General features: G+C 45.3%; 1 protein-coding gene across 1 annotated transcript in view; it reads right to left on the bottom strand.

Moving 5' to 3' along the window:
- Nucleotides 1–18,766, bottom strand: part of RXYLT1 (ribitol xylosyltransferase 1) — a 140,400-nt gene that overhangs the window by 81,233 nt on the left and 40,401 nt on the right. The window contains exon 2 of the mRNA XM_086919058.1: nucleotides 14,637–14,807. Within this exon, the coding sequence (XP_086775184.1) occupies nucleotides 14,637–14,807 (171 nt within the window). The remainder of the gene's footprint in view (nucleotides 1–14,636; nucleotides 14,808–18,766) is intronic.

Below are 18,766 nucleotides of genomic sequence, written 5' to 3' on the forward strand. Positions count from 1 at the left end.
ATGACCTTACAAGCTCCGCCTCTATCTGCCAAGATGACGTCAATAACAAGACGATTCTGAAGAACAACAACCCGCATGGCGGACTGCTCCTCTGTTAAGTTGCCTAGAGCGGAGGCAGTTTCATTCACTACTGCTTCAAGTGTTCTAGTTAATCTGCGTATTAGTTTACTATTTTGGACGGGGCCTGTGAAGAAAAAGAATCCTTTATTGAAATCTGTGTATTGCTCCCATGCCGTTTCAGTATAGTCGACAATCGGGAGATCTCTTCGGAGTCTATTCTTTACTAGATTTGTATTTCTGTGATAATCAGGAGGGGCTAGAAAAACAGGTGGCAGAAGGAATGCAATGTAACAGGTACCATCCCAATCTGAAGGTAAGCGTATGTATGCGGTATGGCCACAAACAAAGTAGGAATGACGAGTAGCTCTAAAGGAAGACTTGCCTTGATCACTGAATTCGACCACAGTAGTACATTTACTATGACCTAAGTGTACTGAACCCCTCTTTCTGACACATAAATCACCAGTGACTGGTAATACTGACATAGCAGAGAGAACTGGTGCAGCTTCGGATTCGACAGTAAGAATCATAAGGTTAATTGTATAATTACCTAATCCATATACTTCATTTTCTAGATCAGTTCCTATTCTAATGGGAAGTCCCTTCTTGTCAGGGTAACAGGCATTAAGCAGAACTAAGTTCAAGTTTCCCCAAACCCAGTTTCCTTTGAAAACAGCAATATCAGGATCTAAGGAATTAATTATTCTAAACCATGCACCACAGGAGCCATTGTGAGTGAACGGGTACGGAAAGAGAGGCAGAACTCCCTTGTATTTCTGATAGGGAGGGAGTCGGCCACATATCCAACAGTTTGTAGCATTGTTAGTCTGATGGGAGTGATGTAACATACTAATGAATGTATTGTTGCGCAGCGCAAGTCTGTAAGATAGTTCATGGGGAGGTAATTCACTAAAAGAATGTTCGGCAGTGACATTGTAAGCAGGTTGTTCACGCTTGAAGATAGGGTAATATATGGGAAGCAATATACTGGCAACAATAATCAGAAGACTTAGAAAAAACATAATCAATAATGTCACTATACAGTGACTGCGGAGTGATTTACAATATGTACGTTTCTTGAGTTGCCTCTCTCTCTCTCTATCTCGATCTAGGGGATACATGTCAGAAACTATTTAACCAATTCACCTAGGGGAGGACTTAAACAATTAAACTGTCTGACTTGCTAGATCGAAGTTTTGTTCGATACTCCTCTTGGGGAGTTTTCTCTCTTTTTGGAACTTTGAAGTCTTTAGTACCGAGGCAGTCCTTTGAGGGGGTGGACGAGTCAGTTTCTGGCAACAGTTCATTACATTTTTTAATATGACTCGTGTGGATCCACCCCTTTCGGCCTTCCACTTTGATGGCGGTCCTCGTGGTAAGAAGGACGATCTTCGGCTCTTTCCAGCGGGGCTCCAGCGGGCTTTTCCTGTCGAAGTTGCGAATTAACACTGTATCTCCGGGACGGACATCGTGTGGCTTTACATCAGTGTTGTCGGGAAAGGCTGCAGCAACCTGTGAACGACATGATTGGAGTGCAGACATCAAGGAGGCAAGGTAATCTGTCAGCATGTTACAATCAACATCGGTTATTTTCTTAGGCATGGGCGTCCCCCACATATTCGGTGGTCTGCCAAAGACCACTTCATACGGGGATAGTCCTGATCTCGAATGGGGGACCATTCTCATATAGAACAGTGCAACGGGCAGGGCGACTATCCAGTCGACCCCTTTCTCTTTACAGATTTTAGCAAGGCGTGTTTTCAGTGTCTGGTTATGCCTTTCTACAAGGCCAGCGGCCTCGGGATGTCGGACACAATGGAATCTCCACTGATATCCTAGCAGGAGGGAAACCTGTTTCATGAGCTCGGATGAGAATGGCTGTCCGTTATCTGAGTACACGATACGAGGCAAGCCGTACCGTGGGAAGAATTCTCGAACCAGCTGCCTGGCAGTGGTCGGAGCAGTGTAATCTGGGACTGGATATGCTTCGGTCCAACGGGAAAGTGCACAAACAACTACGAGGACGTACTTGAATCCTCGACAACGGTCCATCTGAATATAATCCATCTGGAGCACTTCAAAAGGGTGATCGGGAGGATGGAATCCACCTTGCTCTACAGGGACGCTTTTACCTGGATTGAACTGACAACAGATCATGCAAGTACGCACTTTCTGTTTTGCTGCTGCTCGTAAGTGTTTGTTGTACCAGAGATTCTGTAAACTGTCTAACATAGCTTTTTCTCCTAGATGTGCTGGACTATGTGCTGTATTTATTATGACTTGAACCATAGAGTCGGGGAGAAACCATGTAGATTTTCCCTTCGTCATCCAACCTTGATCTGTTTGAATCCCTCCTAGTTCAGTCCATTTCTTTATTTCATCTGGAGTAGCATGTGTCTGAATATCGATTACATCTAGTGTGGGATCCCTAACTGTCATACAATGTGTCGGTACTATGATCTTTGTCACGTCAGTTGTCTGGGTGTGAGTCAATGCTGTATGTTTTGCTGTTTGGTCTGCCAGGTCGTTACCCTGGGAAACAGAATCTGTAACTTTAGTATGTGCTTTACACTTCATGATGGATATGCCTGAAGGCAGATGTATTGCTTCTAACAGTGCTTGAATGAGGGGACCGTGTTGGATCTTGGCACCGTGAGAGGTCAAAAAACCTCGTTCTTGCCATAACACTCCGAAGTCGTGTACGACTCCGAAAGCATAACGGGAATCAGTGTATATGTTAACATTTCTGTTCTTGGCTAGTATACAGGCTCGGGTCAGAGCAATGAGCTCCGCCGCTTGAGCAGACAGTGTATCAATACGATATGTTTCTTTTACTTCAGTTTCAGTGGTCACTGCATACGCGGCCACTAATTCTCCTGTACTTGTTCTCATACATGAACCATCCACGTAAAGTGTCAGGTCTGGATTTGTCAATGGAACATCTGTTAAGTCTCGTCGGGGCTTTGTTACTGCATTAATGATCTCTATACAATCATGCGGGGCTGGATCTGTCATAATCGAAGGTAACAATGTAGCGGGGTTCAGAATGCTGCAGCGTCTGATTTCTATGTGTGGCTGGAATAGCGTCAATTCATAGCCTGTCAGTCGTGCTATAGTCAAGTGTTGAGTCTGGGTTCGGTTTAAAAGGACCTCTACAGAATGTGGAACTTGTACTGTTAATGGATGTCCTAAAACAATTGAGTCGCTCTGTCTGATTGCTAGTGCTGTTGCTGCTACTGACTTTAAGCACGCAGGGAGTGCCTGGGCTACTGAATCCAATGTACTTGAAAAATAAGCGCAAGGCTTATGTGAACCTGCTTGATCCTGAGTGAGGACAGACAACGCTGTACCATCACGTTCTGTAACAAAAAGTGTAAAAGGTTTGCTGTAACACGGTGTCGCTAAAACTGGTGCTGGACATAAAGCTTTCTTTAATTCCTCAAAGGCCTGTGTATGTTCCCGAGTCCAAGGAAGGACAGTCGAAGTCGCTGCCTCCTGTGTTGTCAACTGAATGAGTGGTTTAGCTAGAAATGCATACTGAGGAATCCATTGTCTGCAGTACGAGGTGAGGCCTATAAAGGCCCGCACTTCCTTTTGTGTCTGGGGTTGTGGCATATTTACAATTAACTGGATACGGTCAGGAGTGAGCTGTCTCCCCACTTTGGACAGCAAGTGACCCAAGTACACAACTTGCTGAACACAGAATTGTAGCTTCGAAGGAGACACCTTGTGTCCCTTGTCGGCCAGAAAATGTAAAACTGTCAGTGATGCTTGTTCACATTCGGGTTCACTTCGTGCGGTGATCAGCAGATCATCGATGTATTGCAGTAAGGCGGTGTTAACTGGCATTTGAATACAATCAAGTTGTCTTTTCAGTGCTTGACTATAGATGCTGGGGCTTTCTGTGAATCCTTGAGGTGCGCGTGAAAATTTGAAACTTCGTCCATTTAAACTGAATCCGAAGAGATATTGGCTCTCTGGATCAATGGGCACACTGAAGAAGGCGTTCTTGAGGTCAATTACAGTAAAGAACGTTGCTTCTGAATCAATAGCAGTCAATAGGGAAGAGATGTCGGGAACCACAGGGTACTGTGGAACGATGCATTTATTCAGTTCTCGTAAATCAATCACCAGCCGATATACTGGCGGTGCATTGGGATCAGTACGTTTAAGAATCGGAATGATAGGGGAATTACATATATTGGAGTCGGTCTCTACAACCACTCCTTGGGCAATGAGCTCTTCAATGATTTCCAGTAAAGCCACTACAGCATCGGGTGGTAACTTGTATTGTCTGATTCGGGGTAAAACAACACCTGGCTTAAGTGTAACACGGTATGGTGTAATGTGCATGCAGCCTACATCGGTTGGGCCTTGTGCCCACAGGTGTTCTGGTACATTTTTCAATCTGACATCAAACTCTCGTAATACATAGTGACCCTTAAAGTCACGCAAGAAAAGTCTAACTCCTTCCGGAGAACAACATATCACAGCTCCTAGAGCCTTCAATGTTTTGATACCTAACAGATTTTCTGGACATGATTTCGTTAGTAACAAGTCTGTAACACGTGATAATGGACCCACAGCCAGGGGGACGGGTTTCGATACCTCATTTATAATAGGCTGTCCTGAAAAACCAAGGGAAACATTTTGTAAGCCTGAGAGGGGTGCCCCTGGGACTTCATCATGGCTAATTGTTGTGCGGCTTGCCCCTGTGTCAATTAAAAACTTTCTGTCTTTTCCCAATACTTGACTGTGTACGTAAGGGCCCTCTTGATCTACGGGAACCTCAATAAGAGGCAAGCCAACCTCCCTCTCTAGGCTGTTTCATGTGTATCGTTGATAATCGGGATAATCAGATTGGGCATACTGGCACATCTGCCGTGAAACTTGCTGCGTCGCGGCAATGGGCTGTGGCTGTGATTGTGACTGTGATACCGCTACGTTTTGTCCTGTATGTGGTGGAGCATGCATAGGTTGTGCATTCTGTGAAGTCTGTTGCTGGCCCTGGTCTTGTCTAGGCGGATGCGGTCTTTCTTTAGTTTTACCTGTTGCTATATTGTGTTTCAGGACTGGGCATTCATGTACGTAGTGACCTGGCTGCTTGCAATAGTTGCATGTCCCTTTAACGGGAGCTGCTGCATTTCCTGTCTGGGCCGTACCCTTTCTCTGGCCGTCGGCTGGAACCGACTGGGCCACTAACATTTTCATTTTCGTGTCTTTCACGCGTCTCTGTTCATGATCCTGTTCTTCTCTGATTCTGTTCTGGTGGTATTGTAACATCTGTAACATCTGGGATGGCGTATTTGCTTGCCATGTACTCTCAACCTTATATACACGGTTCTTAACTGATGTCAAGGAATTCTCGACCAATTTCGTTACAAAAAGATGCGGGTACGACTCGCTACCTGGTTTTAGGCCACTATTAATAATGAAACATTTCTCGAATCTCGAATAGAAGTCACTAGTATCTTCATCGTGTTTCTGTTTACAGGCTGAGATTGCGTCCCAGTCTTCCTTTTTAGTGGTCAGTAATCTTGGCAGAACCTGTACTATCAAACCTGGTAATGCTTTAGCTTTCTCCCCAAGGCCTAGACCTGGAGTACGAAGTTTTTCCTCGTCTTCTATTTCTGTCCATATAATCTTTTTGTCTCCCACCTCCCATTCTCTTTCCTTGAGTTTCTCGTAGATGCCTGTGGGCAACAATACCTTTAATAATTTCATAACATCAGCATATGTGTAATCTCCCATTAGTAACATGTCTTTAAGTTCTCTATGAAAACCTGCAGGGTCTTTATCGTGACAGGGTAATAGTTTCTTCATCTCCAATAGTTCTAACTTGGTCAGAGGTGCGTATACATACACACGTTTCAAGGTATTATCGGTACCCATAACTGGATGTTCTTCTCGTAAAGGGTTCTGTCTATCTAAACGCTCCATATGATACATTTTTCTTTCTGGGGGCGGAGCGGGAACATATTGTGGGCCTAAGAAAGTGTTGTATCTATGCCGTTGTTCTAGAATTATTTGTATTAACTTGGTACTTAGGCCTCTCCATCTATCCATGAGTAGTGCTTCTAATGTATCGTGTAAGGGACCTGGATCAGAATGTTTATTTCTGTATAACGTGAGGAGGTGCTGAATCATATATATACCTGCTAATTTCTGCTCGTCTGGGGATAGGTTCAGAAATGTCTGCGCTACTGTGTCATCATTGTATATATTAGGATTGTCAGCCCATAGTACTGCTGACCGGGCTAGTTCTTGTTCATCCATAGAATTGAGTACATGGTACCCCATTCGTTCTCGAAGCATTTTATCAGTGTCTTGAAACAGATATTCAGGAGAATTCGGTTTTGATATGCCAGAGAGAAAAACTCTCTTGCTTTCTGGACGAATGCCTTTCCTAAGGTAAGTTCCCTTACCTACATACGCTATTGTATCGGTAGTTGTTTCTGGTTCTTCAGATCCTTCCTCCTCTTCGGAGGAACCATTTTCTTTTTCGTGTATTTCTATTACTGCTTTTCTTATTTTCTTGTACATACTGGCTATACAATTCACTTTATCATGTTTTCCTTCGGCTATATTTTGACCCCAACTCAGGGGTGGGGAATTCCTATCTCCCGACGCCCGAGACATCTAGATTTCTTAGGAGGGCAAGAGGTTTTAATTTGCATTTTGTCCAAAGGACAAGTAGACAGTTTAATGGTGCTGGGGCCTGCACTTTAATTTCCCCAGAGCAGAACAACAACGGAGATATAGCAGAGCTCAAAGTTGCAGCCAGCTCCATAAGCTTGTGTGGCCCCCAGGCCCGCCCCTGTTCCTTTTATTTTTTTTTTGCATGAGACAAACATCTGCTGCTTCTGCAGCTCCAGAACACTCACAGCACTGGCATGAAAGAGGCTGCCTTATCTGCCTCGTGGCCCCTTGCTCTGACTTGAACTCTATGACCCCTGTGTTTTAATCTCTGCTCCACTCTTGGGCCTCATACGGCCCCAAGAGCAGTGCTTTCCCTTCTCATGCACCTCGTGCATCCCCTTCTTTGCACTTTGCCTTTCCTGTACACTTTGTTTCACCCATGCCTAAACCTGCTAACACCGCCCTCTCTGACAGCCTGGACCTGCTCCCCTTGGCCTCTCGTTTTCTTAGTCATTCAGGGCTTACATTAAAGCTCATAAGTTTCTCCATGAGGCTTTCATGCAGGCCTAAGGCCACCCCCATTTCTGTCCTTGAACTAGGCCTCTCATCTCACTTTGTGCATACACCAGGGGCATTTTGAACACACTTCCATAGCAACTACAGCAGCTGTGAAGTTCTTAATGGGCCTCTTCAGTCTACAGGTCTGCACACAAAGGCCCATAATGGTTTTGAAAGGGGTGGGTGGATGAGTGATAGGGTGGTTTAATAGATGCATTGATGAATGAGTGAAAGGGTGGATGGATAGATGCATGTATGAATGAGTGAAAGGTTGGATGGATAGGTGCATGGATGAATGGGTGGAGTGAAAGGGTGGATGGATAGATGCATGAATGAGTGAAATGATGGATGTCAGGAAGGATGCATGAAAGAATGGATGGGCAAGGGTGAAAGGATGGATGGCTGAGTGGATGGATGGGGAAGTGGATGGATGGGGTGAAAGTGGATGGATGAGTGAAAGGATGGATGGCTGAATGAAAGGGCGATTAATGGGTGAGAGATAGAGTAGATGAATGGATGGACGGCCGAGTGGGTGGGTGGATGAATCCGTGGGTGGGTAGGTGCCTAGCTGGGAGGAAGGGTGGATGGATGGATGGGTGGATAGTTGAGTGTAAAGGTGGATGGAGGGATTAGTGAAAGGGTGGATGGAGGAATTAGTGAAAGGGTGGATGGATATATGAGCGAAATGGAAGATGGATGGGGTAAAAGGGTGGATGGATGAGCTAAAGCATAAATGGAGGAAGTGAAAGGGTGGAAGGATATACGAGTGAAAAGGAGGATGGATGTATGAGCAAAAGGATGGATGGAGGGATGAGTGAAAGGGTGGATGAATATGAGCGAAAAGGAGGATGTGTGGGATGAAAGGATGGATGGATGAGCAAAAGGATGGATGAGCGAAAGGAAGGCTGGATTGATGAGTTTGCTAGATAGGTTTGGAGATGGAAAGATAGGTATGAACAGGGGCTTCGTGAACACCCCACTTTAGCAGCTACTGTAGAGGTGGAGCTCTTGATGGGCCTCTTCTGTCTGCAGCTCGACAGACAAAGGCTCATAATTAATGTGAAAGGGTGGGTGTGAGTGAAAGGATGGATGAATGTGTGGGTGAAAGGATGAGTGAGTGTAAGTGTTGCTGGCTAAATGCATGGATGAATGAGTGACAGGGATGGTTGAGTGACGGGGATAGTGGATAGACAAAGGATGTTATAATGAAGGAAAAGGTGAATGGATGGGTTACAGGGTGTATGGATTAGGGAGCGAAAGGATGGATGAGTGTAAAGGATAAATGGATGAGTGGAAAGATGGATTGTTTGGATTGATGGATTGGTAGATGGGTGGGTGGGTGGATGAGTGAAAGAGTGGATGGATGAGTGAAAGGATGGATGGATAAGTGAAAGGATGGATGGATGGATAGATGGATGGAGGGAATGGGTGGCTGTATGGATGAGCGAAAGGATGGACAGATGGCTGAAATGGTTAGGTTTGGAGATGGATGGGTAGGTTTGGATATTGATGAGCGGATGGACTGACAAATCAACAGATGGACAAACATATTGGTGAAAGGCTAATGGATGAAAGAATGAATGGATGACCATGTAAAGATGAAATGCTAGATATCAGTGGGTGAAAGGATGAATGCTTAGATGGAAGAGACAGAGCAATTCTGGAGAGGACTCCAGTGACTTTTTTCGCTTGCTTGGTGGCATAAGAGCTTTGGATCAAAGTGGGGGGTATTTCAATTTTCTGGTTACTCACTTGGCCTGCCCTATGCTCCTTTCTCTACCTGGGGATTATCAGGTAGGTGTGGTGCTGTTTGCCAGCACGTTCTTACTAGACAGCCAGTATTTGGTCTCATAAAGGCCTCATTGCCATAGAAATTCCTGGTACTGAACAAAACTACTTTGTAAAAGAGCAGAATGTCACACACAATGAAGCCAGCCTATAGATAGGATGAGAAAGCATTTAAATAAAAACAAAAAGACTTGGTTAACTCAGATTGAATTAGGGGCTCAAATGTTAAAGTAAGTCACAAAAGTACACCCAGGATATATGTCCTTATATTATTGCAGATTTACGTTTTTCATGAATTCACATGAATTTCCTTAAGTAGGCCAGGAAACCGTAATTCTAGAAAATATTTGTGAATTGCATTGTAGCATGAGCAAAGATGAATGTTCCCCAGTGGAAATCAGAGTGTTTACAAGTTCACTTTTCCTCGAACCACATTTTTCCCAGCCCTGGAAGAAACTTTACTTCTGCCGTTGTCAGGGGTAGTAAATTTCCAACCTTTCTCAGTATGGGAAAAGATTAGAGAAAAGCTAGTGAAACCCCCCAAAAGTCAAATCCTTTTATAGTATTAGCCTGACATTAACCAGAGAGGCTACTATCAGAGCTCTTCTATATTGAGATGGCTGCCATTATTTTACGGCGCACTATGTGGCACCAAAGGGACAAGTGGATTTTGTTACAGGACAAGTAGATTTATGAAGCTACTTGTCCCTTGGACAAGTAAATATTTCATTAAATTCCACACCCCTGCCACCTGTTTAATGCTTCCATTTCATCCTGTTCTGTCTCAGGCCTGTCTCGTTCTCTTATTAAGCAATTTATGAAAAAACGTAATATATATGCTTGAGTGTCAACTTTCTGATGTGCCAAGGCCTCCTTAATACTTTCAGGATATTCCCCAGTCTGGACAAAATGATATATTCTATCTAGGTGATCAGTCATCCCTGAGAATAACACTAGGTAATCTGTAGCTTGTCGCAAACGTAGTGATGCTATCAACATTCTATCGTCTTTGCCGGGTACTGGATCGTATCTGCAAACTGGAAGTTGTTCTTTGAGTATGTCGAGACGGGGTGACTGGAGTGTAGGGTGCTTCTGCATGTCCCTAAGGTGTAATCTGTGTGTTGCTGGCGGGGTCTGGTAACCCCCGGTTGCACCTCCTGAGGCGGAGGCTTGGGCATTATCCCTCTGTGGAGTCTGTATGTGTACTTGAACTTGTCTCTTAATAGGATCAGGCAAAAACGGATTTGGTATCTTAACCTTAGGTGTGGGAAGTGGTGGGGGTGGAGGGACGACAGGCTGTCGGACGGGGGAACTTTGTTGCGGTAATGGCGGGATATGGTCTGGAGGCGGGTTGCCACCTCCGTCCCCGTCAGTAGGCGGGGCGCGTGAATTGGTGTAAGCGGGTGCTGCATCATCTAGATAGGAATTCAGAAATATGTCTTTAGTAGTCCTGTGCTTTACTTTAGTTGGAACCAATGGTGACGGCAGATCTTTCGGTATTTCTGAAGTGGCTTCAGGCGAACCCTCGGCCACTAAGTACATGCCATTTACAAGATTGTTTCGTGCGCGGTCTACTTGTTCTGCTTTTACTCGGATTCCTTCAGTAACTAATTCGTTTTCTCGGACTTTATCCGATGCCTCTCTAAGTCTGTCTTCTTTTCGTAGTTCTTTCTCGGCTCGTTTATGTGATTCTTTACGCCATAATTCTATGGCATCTTTCTGTGATTGTCTGGCTTTCTTTCTCCATAGTGCTTCTTCTACTTTCAGGATGCACTCAGCATCCCACGTTCCTGTAACGGGCCATCTGTGTCTTTCTTCTAGGTGCTTAGTATAATCGGCCCATAAATCTAGATACAATATGGAGTCTATGCCATGCTTATGGTACATGAAATTTCCAGGCGTGTCCCTAGGGGGGATAGGAATTTCTTCCTCTAGTATCCCTTTCCTAGTTCCTATCTGCTTTAACTTATTGAAAAACTGCATCTTGTTTACTTAATACTGTATACTCAAACCTCGCTACTTAACTCTGAACACAACTAATTACACAAAAACACAATAATGCACATTAAACAATCACTCATACCACGACATTAGTCACATGAAAAACATTTTGAACATATATCTCTACCCTAGATACTGGATGTACTGCTAAACAGCACAGATACACTGTCGAAGACAGTGCAAGAACTTGAATAACTGATATACTGCTAAACAGTACAGATACACTGTCTAAAACAGTGCAGACCGTGTTTGTGTACCCAAACCCGTCTTTACCGGATACATAATAATGCACCCGTCTAGATACGTCCCAGCGATGGTACTCACCGGGAAGCACGGAATCGGAAGGCCTCGGAGAACTCGACTGGACTGGACCGGACTGGACTCGACTCGACTCGATACGTGGATACTTCGGAAACTGGTGGGCCTCTTGACACCTCGGACCTTGCTTCTTTCGGCTAGGCTCTGGTCGGGATCCTCCGCACTCCTCACCGCCTCGTCTGGGTGCTGATCGCAGTCTCCGTCACCTCCGTGGGCCAGAGGGAGAAACAGGAAATCCTGCGGGTACGCGTAGTTCCGTCTTGACTGATGGCAGGGGGCAAAGCTTGCAACGCACCAACCGGCGCGTGGGGTGGGGGAGGGGTCCCTGTTCGGGCGCCAAAATAATGTGGTAAATATTTGATTTACCGTCCTAATTTCAATGCAGGTAAGTACTTTAACAAAAATAACTCAATCGGAAAGAAAGAGGCAGAGTCCGTGGTGTTAGAGTTCTTAGGGGTTTTATTCCTTAAAAAGGAATGGTCATGGTACCAGATCGGATATCGTGTTCCTGCCACCACTGGGGTGCAGGAAGGGATAGAGCAATATTTTATTGACAATACATAGCTTATATACTTAAATCATATAATAGAAACCAATACAGTAGGCGTAACAGCTGAGAGAAGCAAGATAAGAGCACACACGTGGTAGTGATACGTAATTAGAAGGCGTGAACTAGGCGTGAACATAGAGGCGTGTGCTAGAAACGTCATATGTGAGTGTCACGAGTAGGTGGGTACAAAGCAGAATTTGGCAATGTCAGCAGAAATCTGAGGCCTGGATGCGCGCGCAGCTGCATGACGTGTGATTGACGTGAAACTGGAGGGTGCAGGGGACTTGACATTTACACTAGCGGAAAGAGACAGAAGTCTGGCATGTCAGATCAACTCGTACCTCTATCATATCTATCATATCTGGTATCTGATGTTTAGGAACCATATTATCTAGAAGGAAAAGGTCTCTGGGGCAGAAGCTATTCTATACTAACTGTGAGTGCGTGTATAAGCGTCTAAGTGTCTGCATGAGATGCGAGGGGGCATGGGCCTACCATGGTAACAGAGGCTATGAATTACTTGCACGGAGACAGTGAGGCCGGGCCCTTTGCTCTGCAGCTGGGGGGATGTTTACTTAAACTAGTAGGTAGGAATGCATTTTCGAGGAGCGGAACAGATAATTCGAAGGTTGAATTCAGTCTTGGCAGGCAGCAGGCTGAGCTAAGCGCCGTTAGCCGCACAGGAAGTAAGGCAGAGGTCACGGGTACAGAGACAGCCCAGGCTGAGGTGTTCAGATTTAGAAGGCAGGAAAAGGCTCGATGGCAGAATTCGGGGCCTACTTCGCCAGAGCTGAAAAACGTGTAAAGTACACCACAAAAAGACGTTGGCATAGCATACTTAGGAACGGAATATTCAACCCATTCAGGGTGGGTCTGAAAGAGGACATGTTAACGTTGGACGCAAATGTATTTGCGTCTTCATAGCTGGCACAGGAGGGAAGTTACATGCACTTTAAGCGGGTACATGGAGACGGTGGGGTACACGTTAGGGAACATTACTTGACCATACAATTTATATTTCCTCAGAACATTCACAGCTCCCTCCAAGACATGGGTAGTAGCACTAACAGGCAAATCTATGTAGGTTTTGTCGTTTGGTTCCCCAGGGGCAGAGGCACCTAATTGGCGTCGGCAATTAAAAAACTGGGCTCTCGCAATTTTAGCCTTTTTGCGGGCGAATGCAGACCTAGCCAAGCTTTTCTTTTGCTGAAGCGCCATTTTTTTAGCATTTTTGTTAGCCTTTGTAGCAGCCCTAGGCGATTTGCTCTTTACCTGTGAGCTTGCACCAACCACAGGATTGGGTGGCGCAGCCTCCTCCGGAGGATTTGGTGAAAGATCCTTCACTTGATCGCATGGAGGCAAAGATGGGCAGTGGTGTATATCTGCCAGTGTAAGCAGGGAGCGAGGGCCTGCTGTGCGCTCAGGGGTAAGTGCTAAAGCAAAGTTGCCTAGTGAGGATTTCTTCGAGGAAGCAATGTTTAAGGAACATTTACGCCAGGTGGCAGAGTCCCCAACAGTGTCTTTCGCCTGCGAGCGGCTCCCGCGGAGCGGGGGCCGCGAGGCGTGGTGTGGCGTTGCGGCCAGAAAACAGGCGGGCAAACCGGGACAGTAGCAGCACTCCCAGCAAGATTAGGAGAGAACAAAGTCATATAACGTGAAATACAATCTCACACCTGCCCACGCCCTCGCAGACAGGCATCGGACTCCATTTATGCCCATCGTCTTCATTCTAGCCCAGACATAATACATCTGCTGAAGTTTTAATTGGACTGGCCCCACACCTGCTCAAACTGCAACTATTTATGGTCTGACATACTACATGGTGCATCTTGACAGACATATTGTTTTCACAGGGGGCTTGGAGCCCGGCCATTGCATACCATTGGTTGGCTTCATGGTCACTATAATTTGCTTGCTTCTTATTTATTATTGTGTAGGCTTTACTTCCTCTTCTTCTGTTTGGCACTGCCCCTGGATCATGGAAGCATTACTATGTCCTTACACTGCTCAGTTTTTCAGGCTCTAATTTTTCTTTTGTTTTTTAAGCACTGCACAAGAAATATTTCTAGCGGTCTCCCTCGTGTGCTTCTCTTTTACGCTACACTCTGACCCCTCTCACTAGTGTGGTTCTCCTGCAGCCCCCTCCAGGATGTGGTCGTCATTGTGTGCTCCCCACCCACTTGCTTTCCCCTCCCAGCTCCATGTTGATCTCTCACTGGTTTGCATATGCTGCAGCAGCTACCGTAACTTTGGGAAGCATTACCATTTTATACATAGCTGCGCGCCCAAGCTCCGGGAATGTACAACTTCTGGCCACAGTTGGATAATACCTTACCCTACTCACCTTTGGTTACTAGTAACATTTACTTTTACAAGGTGGTAAATCAGTCAGAAACTCAGATAAGTAATGTGCAATTATTTGAAAAGGTCTCAGTTTTAGGATATGTTGTTTTGATAAAGTCCAGATTTGGATGCCTATTTCTACAGAGAAAAAGACCAACTTCAATGTACAAATTGCGGCCCTAAAGGATACACCCAACTCATTTTGAATATGGTCTAAACACTTGGAAGATCAGATGTTATTCTATTTCTTCTAAGTGAGAAGTGGTGCAATTACAGCCTTTATGGATAGTCACGGCTTTGATCAAGGTCAGTGAGCGCCACAGCCAATCGGGCAGGTCTACTACATACTTGGTACTTTCAATCTCACAGACGTATTTACCAATAGCGGCTTTGCCCCAGATCTGAATCCGCAGTTCGGTCGGCTTGTTTCTGGCCACCAGATTTTTCAGTCTTTCACTGTCTTGTTCATATTTCTTCTGCAGCGCCTGCTGCTCATTATTTTCATCCTCCTTCCAGGGGTTCCAGGCTTCCTTCCCCAATAAGGATGGTTCTGTGTAGAAGCAATAGAGACCACGTCCATGAAAGCAAAATCTGAGCCTTTAAGGACCGGTTAGAAAATCAATTTACAGTGGCCAAGTTAGAAGCAGTTGTTACAAACAGAAAACCACAGATATTAAACTATTTTGACATTGACTTCATGATGATACAATGTAAAAGCATAAAATACTGTGATCACATCAGTTACATTTAGATGCACATCATTAGACTTTTGACAATAAGTAGAGCGAATAAAAGAGCTAGACGGATTAAGTGAGAACTGTTTTTTCACATAAAGTGATCCTACTAGAAAATGCCCACAGTCCCCCCACAATTGCTAGAACGCGGTTTTAGTGGTCCTGGCAAGAACGGACAGGCTGATTTGAAAAGGTGCCTTTGCAACAATTAGTGGAACATTTTGAAACAATAAAAGCAATCGTTTGGCTTCTCTATGAGAACAGGTGTGCAAAACAATAACGCAAAGAACAAGGTACACCATGGTCAGCAGCAGTGCAAGTTTTCCTCACAGAAAGAGCAGGTACAGCCAAGACAAGAGCGCTGCTTGGTTCGGTCATACGCTGATTTGCTGGCCAATAGGCTCCCTCAGTTAAACACTGCTTGTTCACAAGCAGAGGCACAGCAGCAGCACTACAAGATTCCCTTCAACACCCACAATAAGTAGGGAGCTGGTTCCCACAAGCACATAGTTGCAGCACAAGCGGCAGCAGGGCAAGCTTCCTTGAAACACACAGAACTCGAATAACATTGTAGCAGCAGTGCATGATTCATGTTTACCCGCACAATTACCCAACCATCCCCGGAATAGCATTGACAGCAGCAGAGCCAAGATACTCTCACATACAGAGCAATAACCGGCAAGGAATCAAAAGCAAAATATGACCTTGTTCTCGAGCACTGAAAGGTTCTGAAATCTAAAATCCAAACAGCGAATAAAAGATAAGAAAACACTGGGAAGTAAGAAGGGGTGTGTGTGTGTGTGGGGGGGGGGGGCGGGGGGGGGTGAACAGAGTAAGAAACCCAGCGGAAAAAGGAGCAGAGGAGTGTGTCCAGGTCTAGTGCTCTCACCTGGAGTTTGGCATCCATGTGTGGTGGTATTATTTGGAGTATGGCATTCAGTTCTGGAAACCACCTCTGGCCCTTTGTGTCCAATTCTGCTGTCAACTTATGGATCACGGTATTCCATTTTTGAGACCACCACTGGTGTATCACCACCACTTACTGTGATCATCTTTTACTTGACTTTATTAATTTCTAAAGGCCACCATTCAAGTGTTCTCGGAAACTGCTTGGCTGTTTATTAAGGGCCCGTTTGTGGGCGCAGGTACTCCTGGATGGGTAAGAAGGTAACTGATTGGATGAGACAGACTAAATCCATTGGTGAGTGGTAGGATGAGGGGTAAACAGGGGAGCTCAAAAGATTGCTGATCCTCATACCCTCCTGCCATCAGGAGCACATAGACTCCCACCGTCACAGAGGGGATCACTGCATCACTCTACTTTTCTTTTTTAAAGGCCTACTACAGAAAGCGTGTGTTAGGTGAGGGGCTTAATATTTCATAACGAAAGCGAAACACAGAATCAATCTCTTGTTCTCTACATTTAGTGTGTAAATTCAAATCTATTCTTTATGTAGTAGGGTTGTTTTCATGGCTTCCTTCCATTGAGAAGGTGGAGCATTGTTCTATGTTGTGCCACATCAATTCATGCCATTTTTAGTCATTGTCTACATAGTTAGGTGGCATAAATGTTGTCTGCCTTTGTAATGAATATTCAGGGAAAGCTTAATCATCCTCAACATTTGCCACAAAGACACCCAAACACAATTTGTCCAGTGATGCAGTGTGGATGAAGGCCTAGGGTTTAGATTTGCGGTATTTAGTTTCCAATTAATTTATTATTTATCATTAAGAAAATAATATGGGAAGGCGCACAAAATGATGCAAGTCCAAGGTATCCAATTTGTTTAAAGAATCTTCTTTATTTTTCTTTCTTTACTTCAGTTTCAGAAGAAACAGCCAACACGTTTCGTTCATGAAACAAGCTCCTTCAGGGCTGTAAACATATGCACAAAAAACAACAACTAATACTCATACAATACAAACACATTGTTGGACTTGGACCTTTCTGCATGGTTATCGCAAAATGTTTGGCTTTTCTCCTTTATTTTTTCTGACCTGTTTTTGTTGGCTTTAGGACTCTGGGCACTTTACCACTGCTAACCTATGCTAAAGTGCATGTGCTCTCTCCTGTTAACTTGGTATGATTGGTCTACAGCAGTTTGGCATATTTAATTTACCTGCAAGTCCCTTGTACAGTAGCATTATATATACCCAGGGCCTGTAAGTGAAATGCCACTATTGGGCCTGCAGCACTGCTTGTGCCACCCACCGAAGTAGCCTTTCAAACCTATTTCAGGCCCTACTGCTATAGGGACTTGGCATTTAAAGTTACTTGCCAATGTCTGGTTCTCCCCTTTTACTACATATAGGTAACCCTAATGTAAGCCCTATGCAGCCCTATGGGCTGGGGGCTGTGTAGGTAAAAGATAGGACATGTACCTTTGTTGTGTGGCATGTCCTGGTAGTGACAAACAGCCTATTTGGTTGCTCACTGCTGCGAGGCTGCTCCTCCCTTAGATTTGCATTGGGAATTCTCCGATATGCGTTTCAGTGGTCATTTCTGACCTGGAAGGAGTAGCATTGCCATGTTTAGTATGTTTGGAATAGTGGTGATAAAACCTGCTTATTAGAGAAAGCAGATTGTTATTGCTATTTTAGAATGGACATTTCTATGTGCTAATGACTCTTTGTGCTTTGCAGCGTGACTCCAGTCAACATCTGGTTTAGACTGACAAGGGCCTGTTTTGTGCCTTCACACTAGACAGTCACAAAGGGAGCGGTGGTGTGCCCCCCATTTCCTGAGGAGTCTTCCTGAGCTAGAGTGGTGGAAGCAGCTGTCACCCGCACCTGAATAGGGCTGTGCTTGGCCCATCACAATGTCGTCTACGCACGCCGGTAGTGTGTCTAGAACTAGGGATTGAATGGAGGTGTGGTGCACTACTAAAGTTTGTATTGAAGTTACCTCCACATCAAAGACATTATGAGTACAAGTACAGGGGTTCTGACCCCATGTTAGACGCTAAACGGGATTTGTAACCAGATACTGTTGGATCTACATGATGTGACCGAGGATTGCGGTGCTACCAGGAAAACCAACACTGGGACTTTGCCGTTTTGTGCTGACCTGCTGGAAGGACTATTGTTTTGCCTGCAAGGACCCCAGTGTGCTGGCTTGCCTGCCTGCTCCCTCCTTGTGCCCCCCAGTGTTCTCCAAGGAATGCTGGTTTACGCTCCTCGTCACTGACAGTACTGCACACGGTGAGCGCTGTTGGATGCTCTTATGCTTACACTCACTCATGTGCCAAGAGGATTCCTGGAGCGATGTGTACTGCACCCATGTCATCAAACGTTTGACAAGGTAAGGGTGTTTTGAGCGCATCATTTCTGGTCTGTTGAGCGCTTCACGCCATGTTATGGAATCGTGTGAGGAGCGCTGTGCTTGGGGTAGAGGAGTGTGTGGTAGGTGCCTCTGTCCCCGCCCCCCAGGAGAAGCTGTTGTGGTTTTCCTGCACGCCAAGGGGACCAGTGACTCCCGACATCAGGAAGGAACGTGCCATCCTGTGGCACCATCTCTAATCGCTGGCCATCTGGAACCTCCTTCAGTGCAGCAGCCTTCAGTCATGCATAGGGACTGCTTAGAGCCGGGGGACCGGATTTTAAACTCCCATCCGAGGGGCCTCATTACGGTAATGTGAGCCTGTTGGTGCACTGCACACTGGATCAGCGCCTTCCCTACACTGGCTACTGGTGTATCTGAAAATTAGAGATTGGTTTCCCGGTACAGAGGGGCCAAGGCTTGTTTAACTTTTGCTGCATAATGCCGCCAGCCTGC

Source organism: Lissotriton vulgaris, chromosome 1_1 (assembly GCF_964263255.1).
Source record: "Lissotriton vulgaris chromosome 1_1, aLisVul1.2, whole genome shotgun sequence".
Taxonomy (NCBI): Eukaryota; Metazoa; Chordata; class Amphibia; order Caudata; family Salamandridae; genus Lissotriton; species Lissotriton vulgaris.